Source organism: Bipolaris sorokiniana, assembly GCF_000338995.1.
Source record: "Bipolaris sorokiniana ND90Pr unplaced genomic scaffold COCSAscaffold_15, whole genome shotgun sequence".
Lineage (NCBI taxonomy): Eukaryota > Fungi > Ascomycota > Dothideomycetes > Pleosporales > Pleosporaceae > Bipolaris > Bipolaris sorokiniana.
The window spans coordinates 178,792-190,793 of NW_006911909.1; the positions used below are offsets into that span (position 1 = coordinate 178,792).

At 51.9% G+C, this 12,002-nt stretch overlaps 4 protein-coding genes across 4 annotated transcripts; 3 read left to right on the plus strand and 1 right to left on the minus strand.

Annotated features, from left to right (window-relative positions):
- The first annotated feature begins 2,016 nt into the window (after window positions 1-2,016).
- On the plus strand, window positions 2,017-5,354 carry COCSADRAFT_40380 (uncharacterized protein). The gene has a single exon (XM_007705873.1). It carries the CDS (start codon window positions 2,473-2,475, stop codon window positions 5,098-5,100), a length of 2,628 nt encoding a protein of 875 aa, XP_007704063.1. The 5' UTR covers window positions 2,017-2,472; the 3' UTR covers window positions 5,101-5,354.
- A 135-nt stretch (window positions 5,355-5,489) lies between these two features.
- On the minus strand, window positions 5,490-6,509 carry COCSADRAFT_184508 (uncharacterized protein). The gene is made up of 2 exons (XM_007706003.1): window positions 6,185-6,509; window positions 5,490-6,100 (listed from the first exon to the last, which is right to left on the minus strand). The coding sequence occupies exons 1-2, from the start codon at window positions 6,352-6,354 to the stop codon at window positions 5,695-5,697; spliced, it is 576 nt and encodes a 191-aa protein (XP_007704193.1). The 5' UTR covers window positions 6,355-6,509; the 3' UTR covers window positions 5,490-5,694.
- Window positions 6,510-6,714: 205 nt separating this feature from the next.
- On the plus strand, window positions 6,715-9,191 carry COCSADRAFT_40382 (uncharacterized protein). Its single transcript, XM_007705874.1, has 4 exons — window positions 6,715-6,747; window positions 6,804-6,839; window positions 6,889-7,120; window positions 7,312-9,191. Exons 1-4 carry the CDS (start codon window positions 6,731-6,733, stop codon window positions 8,728-8,730), a joined length of 1,704 nt encoding a protein of 567 aa, XP_007704064.1. The 5' UTR covers window positions 6,715-6,730; the 3' UTR covers window positions 8,731-9,191.
- Window positions 9,192-9,423: 232 nt separating this feature from the next.
- COCSADRAFT_125993 (uncharacterized protein) lies at window positions 9,424-11,059 on the plus strand (the record flags this gene model as incomplete). The annotated part of the gene is made up of 2 exons (XM_007706004.1): window positions 9,424-10,937; window positions 10,987-11,059. Coding segments are annotated over exons 1-2 (1,581 nt in total), but the record flags the coding sequence as incomplete, so codon positions are not given.
- Between the last annotated feature and the right edge of the window lie 943 nt (window positions 11,060-12,002).

The window sequence follows — 12,002 nt, forward strand, 5'->3', positions numbered from 1 at the left end:
CAGTCAGAGAGTCCAACAAGCATTGCTATACGCCAGCTTGCTAAGAGCGCTCAGCTTGCAATGCAATCAGCAACAATACTCGCAGAGGAGAATAAGAAGCTACGTACAGTCAATAAGCGCCAACAACAAAAGCAAGACCGGCGCCGTCAATATATCGCCTCTGGCGGGGTGCTTCAGGTGCAGCAGGCTCAGCAGCTTACTGCAGAGACAGAAAGGTTGGTCATGGGCAGTGACCAGAACCAGACTGGTGAGCGACGCCAGCGCGCGCCGCCAACGTGCACGAAATGCCACACTGTAGGACATACTCGGACGTCATGCAGGACTAGATCATGAATTATATCTCTTAATTATCTCCAAAAATATTACGTTGTTGTGGCTCAATTGCGTAAAACGTCGCGTCAATTTTGGTGGGGCGGCCAGCTTACTGATACGGCCAGCTTACTGATAGAACACGTTATCGTGTAGACTTACATAAGCACATAAATGAAAGTGGGAATAGTATGATACATGTGCTATGCTTAACTATACGATTCAAGAGCAATATGTACACTTTTGTTTAAAGACTGGATTCATGAATAACACACGGCCTTGTTAAATATAAATCTTGATATAAAAGGCAGCCCGAGTCGTGAGACCTGCTATTGGAACGACATTACCATTCTACCAACTATCCCGCTATTGCACATGCCAAGTAATTTCTTTGAACAGAAGAACGTCAAGTACGATAACGCGTGGTTTGAGCATAAAACGCTCCTATAGCAGGAGCGGAGAAGAGGAAGAGAAGTTATGTAATGACTCCATACAATGACATACCAACTTAGTGTCCGGATAAAAGGGCGAGTATGTATGTCGACATCATTTGTTTGACATAGATACACCCAAGGTCAAGCCTAACCCCACACTACGATGATTCACAGCATATTCCCAACAAATATCCCTGTGAAAATCAACGGGATGAAGTAGACAACCTTCAAATCCAAACCAGGGCTGATTATCCAACGTCTGTTTCGTTGAAAGACCCTGAAATGACCAAGCCCGACAGCTGCTATGGCTTGGGAACGACGGGTGGATATAACAAGGATAAAGTACTGCCTATTAGACCGTTCATGCACTTGTTGTAACCCTTGTTGTTCTACAGGGCTGTTTGTACGATCCGTCTTGTAAATCAGAAGTCATAACCGGCAGATCGGCTCCTAGGCATGACCTGACACTTCCTATAATCGTCTGACGGGTGCGTGCGACAGATATAGTGACCAACGGAAATTTGCCATGACTATATATACCAAAATCAAATGGATCAGATTTGAGATATATTGATGTGTCCAGATGACAGGTGGAGTTGAGGGGCAAGATGATGCTCACTGCATTTGAAACAATCAAGGACGTTTGGCGAGGACGGCAACTCAAGCATGCGGGCCGCACAAAACCCCACGAAATTAATAAGGCTGAAATCAAACATAGACATCTCTCCACTTTGCTGTAGTGTTTTGGATTGTGGATTAGCGTATCGATCAGGCAGACTTGAATCAGGCCAGCCGTGTTGCGGATACTGAGACATGTGCCCTTGATTTGGACGGTTATCCGGAATGCTGACAATGCGGGCGTCCTGCTGCGACAGTCTTTTCGCGGCTTTGCTGCAATATGGAGTACAGTTTCGACCGGACTGTTATTCTCGGACGCCCTTGTGGATCTAGACAGTGGTGGGGCCAAGACGTGATGTTTCGTCGGCCGCGCTGAGGTACTGTGTAGCGATGCAAGAGTCCTATGAGGGCCTGGTAACGTGGCCAGCCCAGGTAGAAGCGTCGCAAGTCCACGGTGGAGCGTTGATGGACAGCCAGTCACAAGACAGCATCGCGCAGTCAGGCGTGATGATGCTGCAGCAGCGGTGACATGGGGCCATGTGGGTGGTGGGAGAGCGATGTGTTCGGTCGGACATGTCCAAAAATAGAAGCGAATAAGTAGTATGCTCAGCTGCCTTAAGTCAACAAAATGTCCCCGAAGCAGCCAGGCCTGACCCGCCAAAAGCACATCAAGGACCGCAAATTATCACCATCAACCCGGACCCTCCCCACGACGCGACCTGACAGCGCGCATCGACGTATTGGCTTGCGCTGCATCGCTCTCGCGTGGCGACAAATAAGAAGGAATAATAGTAGTAATTGCACAACGACGGCGCTGGGCGCTTCGTATCCTATCCCTGGCCTGGTTCGCGCTGCGTTTGCGGGCCCCATTGCGACAGCAGCCGCTCCATCCTTCCGCCCTCTTCTTTCCGTCAAGCCAGCCCAGCCAGCAAAGAGGGAACCCGTGGACCAGAAGAAACAAACTGTCGCGCGCGCTCCCCGGGACATATCCATGGCCTATTGCTGACATTAGCGCGGTCGCGACTCATCACTGCGCCCTCATGGCATGCTGATCGGCAGCGGGAGCAGCTGAGAGAGATAGAGCGTTACATCGCGGAGAACCCAAAGAACCATGCACGTCGACTTTGGCGAGGAGGGACAGACGGACCATTCCCTCCTGACAGCCAACGGCCACTCCCACGCCCACGCCCATACACACACCCACTACGACCACCCAGGTCCCGGCAGCGGGCCGTCCTACTCGCCTTTCCGGCATTCAGGCGGCGGTGGCGGCGGCGGCAGCGGTGGAGGCAGTGGCAGCAGTGGTGGTGTCGCAGCGATTGACCCGGGACTGGATCAGAGCACAGGTGCCAGCCGCAATGTGCACACGCCATCAGGCCATCTACTTCAGCCTGACAATACCGGACATCTCGCCCACGGCTTCTATGGCGACATGCGCAGCTCCCAGACTCCCCCGGCCTCTGCGAATGCCTCGCCGCGCTTCTCCGCCATCTCACCCACCAGCCAGCCGCGCCCCGGTGCTGCCCACTTCGAGCCCGCCGACCGCGACCCGCCCCCGCGCGACGTATCCGACGACACCATTGACAATGCCTACGCCGCCTTCATCCTCTACTGCAATCCAAACTTCCCTACTACTACCGACACCACCGAGCTAGTCAAGCTGTTCCGCACGCCGCCCAAGAGCGACGGCAACGCCTTTAGCACATGGGTCCTCTTTGAGTTGATCCGCAAGTTTGACGCAAAAGAAATAAAGACCTGGACACAGCTGGCCCTGGATCTGGGTGTGAAGCCGCCAAACACGGATGAAGGACAGAGCACGCAAAAAGTGCAGCAGTACTCTGTGCGACTGAAGAGATGGATGCGCGCTATGCACATTGATGCGTTTTTTGAATATTTACTGGGCAAGCAGCATCCCTACTATTTACAGATACCACCTTCCCACCAGCCTTTTCCAAGCCAAGGGCGTGATGGCGTGCCTCTCGAGGAAGACCTGGCCATCAGGGCTCTTGACCCAAAGTTCAAGCCCAAGCGCGGGCGCCGAAAGGCTGATGATGGAGAGGACGATATAGACTTTGATGAAGGCATTCCAGCTCGTAAACGACCCCAGCTGGATACAAATGTGGCGTTTGGCAATGTATTGCAGCCACAATCCGCATACCCTACTAGCGCGCATCCAAACAACATGCATGGAGGTTTTCTGACACCACAAGATCCATGGACTGCAGTCTCAACCGTCACTCCATCTTCTGCCAACACTGCAGCCTCGGCTCCAAGTCGTCTAGGGCAGAGTGGGCTTACTCCTTATACGGAATCACCGATGGGCGGGCATCATGCACGATGGCGCGTGAATACACAGGATGCGCCTCATACACCACATCCACTTTCTGCTGTCACTCCACAGTCTGCGTATCCGTTTTTCGACGAACCACAGTCCGCTGTCACACCCTCCAGCACCAGATCACGCTCTCGCCGACGCCATGGCCCTGCTGTATCATCGGCTTGGTCATCCAACAGCGGAACCGCCACTGGCAAACTTCGCGGTCGGCCTCCTAGTAATCGTTCAATCAGAGACGGGCCCTTTGTGACATTCCCAGCAAACCCAAAGACCAAAGAAGGGCCGCCCATTGATCGAAATCCAGGCAACTTGACGCCAATAGTTGAGCGGGCGCATTCGGACCCACCAGCTCCAGAGGGCTCTGTTCGTTTCCCACCCACACTGGCGTCTGCCGTTTCTCCATCGAAAATCGAGGGACCTTCTGCGGGAGGTGCGCCACAGAAGCAACGGCTGAGTCTCCAAGTTCCTCCCAATGTTGGTAATCCAGTAGTACGCCTAACCACGCCAACCGTGCTTGTTAACGGATTACAAAACGACTCCCCAAGCACTGGACTAGGACCATCCCCGATAAGCGCTGCGTCCACCCAAGTCTCGCCTGCAAACGCCTATGAGCAACAAAGCATGTACGAGAAGCAACACCGACCAACGCACCAGACGTACCACGGGAACCTCACCCCATCCGAGACGCCCGCGCAACCGCGACCACCGCCACCAACACACTCACAACCGGAATCTGAACTCCCCTCAACATCACCACAGTTGCCCTCAGCAGTCCCCCTCGAGACGCTGAACCGCGCGCTAGCAGCAGAACTAATACGTGCCCCATTAACCGGGCGGCGCAAGCGCCTACGAGGCAACGAAGCCAAGCGCCTCGCCTCTGCAATCCTACAGCCCCTCCACGCCAAGCCACCACCCGCCTCCCTTGCCCCCACGAAACTCATGAGCGACTACGCCCTCGGCATCGCTATCAGCAGCTGTCTCGGTCTCGCCTCTACCGTGGGTGTCGGCGCCGGCGGCCCCACCGGCGGCGTGCGTCGCGTTGAGTGCGTACGGTTTCGCGTCGGCGGCGATGGATACGAATCCCCTATTGATGAGGAAGAAGACGATGACGAGACTGAATCTTCTACTGCGAGACATGGCGCGCGCAGTATCAAGGAGACGTTTGATGTCTTTTTCAACGTCGCGTTTGGGGGGCTCACGGGCGAGTGGGTTGCCAAAGGGCTGGATATGTCCGCTGTTGTGGATCCTGAGGATGAGGCCGAGGCCACGCGGGATGCGCATGCTGCGGCGGATGCGAATGCGGAGAGTTGGAAGAGTAGGTATCTTGATGCTAGGAGTCAGCTTTGGCAGAGTAGGGAGGAGGTGGGCAGGCTGAAGGATAGGATTCTTGAGGCTGTGTTGTGAGGTCGTCCTCATCCCCCTCCTTCTTTTTTTTCTGTTGTTTTTTTTCATCCAAGGGTGAATTTGTATAAGACATGTTTGGCGTATATAGGGTGTGTTGGACTCGACTGGATTGGGTGGTTGGGATTTGTTATATACCCCAGTGTTGTTGTTGTCGCTGCTGCTGTTGGGACCATTTCGGGTTCGCACTCCTTTCTTGATGAAAAGGGATTATTTATTTTAGTCTTGCTGCATGTAGATAGTTTTAGTATATGAAGTTCGTTTATATATTTGTTCTTTTGACTGTGTGTGTATTGATGCTGTGGTAGTGATTGGTTGAGGTGGTACTTTGTTTCTTGATAGATGGTATTGGATATGGGGATTTGGAAAATTTTCTTTCACTCAACATTGTTGTCCGCAAGGTATCCAATTCTGTATTTCATCATTCAAATCATTTTCGAGCAGTAAATAAGTTTGAGAGCTAGTTGCGCCGAGGGCCCTTTTGCATAGTACCCACTTCCTGTAAGCATCAACAAGTCAATTCTCTCTATATCCCTATCACTCACATCATCTCTGACTACTTAAGCAAATATAGGGACCAGAAGTCAAAACACCCATTTACACACTACTAGCTTCTTTGGCAGCTTCGACAGGAACATCGTCTTTTTCCCACGGCTTCTTCCGCTTGGGCTTCGTCGCTTGCGTCCCTTGTCCTTCTAGCACTGTAGGTGGAATCTCCTTGATACCTGGTACTGGTTTTCCGCTCGTGATCAATTCGACTATGTGCGCGAAGCTGGTGGGGTAAGGCGCGGGTGGCTCTGTTGCTGTTGGAGGCGAAGGGAGGGTGCCACTTGGTTCGGTGGTTGTAGCGGGGGTAGTAGCGCTTGTGGTGGTAGAGGGCAGCTCTTGATCTATGACAGAGGATGCAAGTACATTGGTCGAACTGGGAGGTGAAGGAGGTGGCCGGTTGCGGGCATTACGATATGCTTTGTAGGCGTCAAAGTCGATGTTTTTGTTGTATTTCCTAAGTAATCCAAATCAGTATGATTTGACAGAACAATCTAACATAGTTCACTTTCACCGTTACGGCTGCTAGGCCTGTACATACCTCGCATAATAAAAGCACCGCGCCCGTAATGCTAGCTCAGTCGTTTGCTCTGGCGTACTGTTGCTGCCTACGATCGCTTGCAAACCAGCCTGAAACTCCACATCATCGTCCCAGTTATACCGCTCTAGCGCTTCGTAGACGTCGTCTAGTCCATCCGTGGTGACGCTCATGGCTCAATCTCACCCGGTACCCGGTATAAAAATAGTCAAAAACAAAAGACTCGGTGACCTCGAGGGTCATGTGATTCGCTTGGTCATGGATCAACGCGCATGAACCTGTAAGCCCAGACAATGTACGTCGTGAACGTGGTACATGAGGCAGTGTGGGGTAGAGGTTGGCCGGCAGGAGGCTCAAGCTCCCAGGCTACGCCTCGCTAAACATGCGCCAAGTTTCTCTCAGCTTCGTCCCACGACCAACCTCTCTCCGACCTTCCCTCACTACCCTCCCCCATCAACTTTACGACTTTCCCAAATTCTACCAGCCCTTTCTTTTCTCCTTGAACTTCCATTTCTTTCGTACCCGTTTTGATACCCACCTTACACAGCCATGTCCGAGTTCATTGGGTGAGTCGCGGCTGCGCTGAAAACCGCTCAAGCTCCAACTGACCTGCGACGCGCAGATCTCGCATTTCCCTCATCTCGAAAAGCGACATTCGGTCAGTACCCAGTTGATGCTGGGTTATTGCAGCCATTGACTCGCCATAGCTATGTCGGCACGCTCGTCGAGATCAACTCAGAAGCTTCCACAGTCTCACTAGACAATGTGCGATCCTTTGGTACAGAAGGCCGCAAGGGTGGCAAGGACGAGTACCCTCCATCAGACGTCGTGTATGAGCAGATTGTCTTCCGCGGTAGCGATGTCAAGGACTTGCGCATTGAGGAGCCGGTAAAGGAAAAGGCGCAGCCTACCATGCCACAGGACCCCGCCATCATCGGAGTAAGTCTACATCACATCTTTTCTTCTTCTTGTCCGGTGATGTAAAATTTTCGGATGTAAATCATTAAACCACCGAGAGCGCAAAACCGTGTGGATATTTTCCGTTGCCTTCCTTCTGAGACCCTTACATACAAGCTGTTTCTTGTTCAATCACTTTTGAAGCTAAAGCTGACGCGACGCATGCGCCACAGGTACAACAAGCTCAGGCACGGCAAGAAAGCAGCCCGCAAGACGTGTCTGGCCGCCAACAGCCACCGCAGAACTTCCCTCAGCCTGGTCAGTTCCCTCCTGGTGGGTACCCACCTTTTGGTGGTCCTGGAGGTCCATATGGCAATCGGTTTGGCCCTCAGGGTGGGTTCCCTGGCGGCCCAGGTCCTTTCCCTCCTGGTGGACCTCCAGGCGCTTTTGGCATGCCTCCGTTTGGTGCCCCTCCTGGATGGTTCCCCCCTGGTCAGGGCTTCCACCAGCCCCCCGGTCCGTTCTCACCAAACATGCCTATCGGCCCTCCAGGCCTAAACCAAAACCAACCTCCACAAGGCCCGCGAGGTCCAGGACCCCAAGCTGGCAAGGATGAGAAATCTGGCCAAGCGCAACAGCCTAAGGTTGCAGAGGCAGACAGTGCATCAGCCAAACCAAAGAACGGTGCAAAGGGTTCTGGCGCTACTCCCACACCCGCTGGTGCGAAACAGGCTCCGCCACCGCCAGTCGATTCTAAGCCTGACGTATCGGCTGCTTTGGCACCGCCCCATCCTCAGAACACTCAGCAGCCTGCCCTAGGGAAGAGTGCACCTAGTGGACCAAAGGGAGGGCGGATTATCCCTGCTGTTCCCATTCCAAGCCCTAGGGCTAGCAAGACAGCACCCCACGGGCACCAACAGGCCGCTGCCGCCGTTGCCACTGTTCAAGTCCCTAGCGCTGCCCAACAACAGAACGCTACGCAGTTGGCGACTGCCGCTGTGGCCGAGGCTATGGCGAAGCTCAACATCCAAAACAGGGGTCAAGGTCAGAGCCAGCCTCAAGGCCAAGCACCTGCTTCAGATCCTATGAACAACCTGGCGCAGAAGGTTGAGGGCATGCGCGATCAGAGTCGCCAGCATGCGCCACGTCAACGAGGTACTGGCGAGTTCCGTGGCAGGGGTGGAAGGGGAGGCCGAGGTGGTCTTCACTCACAACATCCCAAGATGGAGGTTCCTACGACTGACTTTGATTTCGAATCCGCAAACGCCAAATTCAACAAGCAGGATTTGATCAAAGAGGCTATTGCTTCTGGATCGCCCCTTGGTGAAGGCGCGGTTTCCACAGCGGACGTGTCTGCCAATAAGGAAGAGGTCATTATCCCAAGCGGGTCGATGTATGACAAGAGCTCTTTCTTTGACAACATCTCGAGCGAACTAAAGGACAGAGAAGAAGCAGCCACACGCGGTCAAGAGTTCCGCAGCCAAGAACGTCAGAAGAATATGGAAACTTTTGGCCAAGGCAGTGTCGATGGTTACCGAGGCCGGGGACGTGGACGCGGGCGCGGGCGTGGTGGTCGTGGCTCCGGCTACCGCGGACGTGGTGCTCCCCGTGGTCGTGGCGGTGCTGATCTCGGTGTTCAGCCTGTTGCTTAACTGGCGAGTCCTATACCTTTTACTCCACAGTGCAGTCAGGGTTGCTTTGTGTAATTCAGTAAGTGCACTGTGCATTCAGTCTTGTTTAGTTGAGCGATCTGAGCGTGGCGAGTATCTTCTCTTTTTTGCTCTCAGCCCTATGGGCTCTGCTTCTGGTCGACTGGAGCGGCGTACTTTTCTCCGCATGTATTTATATATCTAGGGTTGCGATATGGAACCGCGATCAAAAGCCGGGCGGCTTGGATGGTGTGGCAAGCGTGAGGGTATATATGATACGATTGCGAATAATGATCATGAGTATCTGTCCAATGCATATGCTTCCTGATTGCTATGTATTCTTGGTTACTCATTCTTTGGCGCTACTCATATTTGTGGCGTTTGTTTCCCATATTTCTGTTGTTTCGATGAGAGTAAACAAAGTCCTTTCTACTGCACTACGGTGTTGCCAGTTAGAAGATATCTCCAGTCAACCTTGTCGCCTAAATCTACTCCTGCTGCAGCCCATCGAAGCACCTGCCCCGCGATTGGTATTCACCAGCCAACCAGGTTAGTCTTTCTGCACTGCCCCCAACTTCAGCTTGTTTACTTGCCAATAGCCTCAAGGACGACTGGAGGCCCTTCATCTATCGTCACTCACACCAGTCCTCGACACCAACATTTGTTCTCTTGTTCTTTACATCAAACAGCATTGTATCTACGATGCGTCTCTTGGAGATTCAGAGTGATGGTAGTTTCAGCCTTGTCGGACCTCAACGTAGCGATATTTCGCCCTACGCCATTCTTTCACACACTTGGGGTGCAGACCATGAGGAAGTCACATATCAGGACCTGTACAATGGCACCGGGAAAGAGAAACATGGATATAAAAAAATCACTCTTTGCAAGGAACAGGCTACAAAAGACGGTCTTTGCCATTTCTGGATCGATACCTGCTGCATCAACAAGTCCAGCGAACCAGAGCTTTCGGAAGCAATCAGATCCATGTTCAAGTGGTACCGTAACGCATCGAAATGCTACGTTTACCTCTCCGATGTGTCCAGTACAGACTGTGACCCAGACGGGGTGGTGTTCTCAGAAAGCAGATGGTTTACACGTGGCTGGACGCTTCAAGAGCTTCTTGCTCCATCATGCGTCCAGTTCTTCTCCAAGGAGGGAGTCTTGTTGGGCGACAAACATTCACTCGCAAAGGAAATATCCGAGATAACACGAATACCAGTCGAAGCTCTTCAAGGGCATGATCTCTCCATATTCAGCGTAGGGGAACGTATGCGATGGGCTGAAGAAAGAAAGACAACACGCGAGGAAGATCAAGTTTACTCGCTGTTGGGCATTTTCAATATCCACATTCCGATCATGTACGGCGAAGGCGAAGGTCATGCAAGGAAGCGAATGAGGGAATTAATAGAAACCAGTACCAGGGATAGAGATGCGAAAGTGAGTAAGATGAAAGACTGGTTGTCGGCACCAGATCCTTCAGTAAATTACCAAAAAGCGCTCAAGCAGCGGCAGCATGACACTGGTCGATGGCTGCTTCATGAAAAGCGTTATGAGAATTGGAAAATGGAGAATTCGTCATGCATATGGCTTTACGGTATTCCAGGTTGTGGTAAAACTATCCTGAGTTCCACCATCCTGGAAGATATTTTTATGTGTTGCGACAACCATTCCGGATATGCTGTTGCCTACTTTTACTTCGATTTCAACGACGTACAAAAACAAAATGCCGAACGGATGCTGCGATCGTTGGTCGTCCAACTCTTACAAAAGTCTGTTGACATACCTTTGGGTCTCGATGCTCTTTTTTCCTCGCACGACAATGGGAAACGACCTCCAGCTCTCAACAGCCTGTTGGAGGTAGCACACGATTTGATAGTGCAGTTTCCACAAGTATACATTGTTCTGGATGCATTGGATGAGTGTAGCCAGTGGTCCGAGTTGATGGAAATGCTTGAAACTATAGCTAGCTGGAAGATTCCAAATCTGCATCTCATCATGACAAGTCGGGAGGAGCCAGATATCAAGAGCACTTTAACTAGTTTTGTAGATCCACAGAACAGTATCTGCCTTCAAAGCAACGTAGTCGACAGAGATATACAGCTGTATATCCGCCAACGGGTTTCTGACGACAAGGACTTGGTCAAGTGGAAAAAAGATTCTGCTTTACAGCAGGAGATTGAGGTTGCCCTTATGGAGGGCTCCAGGGGAATGTATGATCGATTCAAAGTCTTCTTGTTTCTCAGACTGATTGTCCTTTAGGTTTCGGTGGGCTGCATGCCAGTTGGACACGCTCCGAAAGTGTCTCAATCGATCACATTTGCGGAAAGCACTCAAAACACTACCATCCACCCTGGACAAGACCTACGAACGCATCTTGGGGAGCATCAGCGAGGAACATGCTGAGTATGCTATCCGGATTCTCCAGTGGCTAGCATTCTCGGAACGTCCATTATCAGTAGAAGAACTTGCAGAAGTGATCGCGATTGACATATCACGTAGCCCAGAATTCGACCGAGACGAAGTGCTAGAAGACCCTCTGGACGCACTGAGAATTTGCTCTAGTTTGGTTTCCACGGAGTCAGGTTCATCGGAACAGACTATTGTGCTTGCCCATTATTCTGTCAAAGAGTACCTCATCTCAGACAGGATAAAGCGAGGCCAGGCAGCGCGTTATAGCTTGCAAGCTGCAGCGTGCCACAGTGCCATAGCTACGGCGTGTCTCGGTTACCTCAACCAGTTCCAGAAACCTGAGCTCATAACAGAGCAAGCATTGGAGGAATTCAAGTTAGCAAGATACTCTGCGGAATTCTGGAGTAGGCATGCTCGAAAGGCAGGTGATCAAGAGGCAGAAGTCAGCAAACTTGCTTGCCGACTGTTATCTACAGGCAATCCTGCCTACTTCGTTTGGATGCGAATAAGCCCTCCGGAATGGGAATCCATATGGGATCACTACCTAGGATTGGTAATGAATATCCCCCCGCTATATTACCCAGGATCGGTAACGAATATCCCCCCGCTATATTGTGCATCGATACTTGGTCTCGAAACGGTCGTAAGCCTCCTCCTTACCGGAGATGCAGACCCGAACGCACGAGGAGGAGAATATGGTAATGCACTTCAAGCAGCTTCGGCTAAAGGCCATGAGCGTATGGTCAAGCTACTACTCAGTGCTGGTGCTAAAGTCAACGCAAAAGGTGGTAAATACGGTTATGCGCTTCAAGCAGCTTCGGCTAAAGGTCATGAACGTATGGTCAAACTACTGCTCAGTGCTGGTG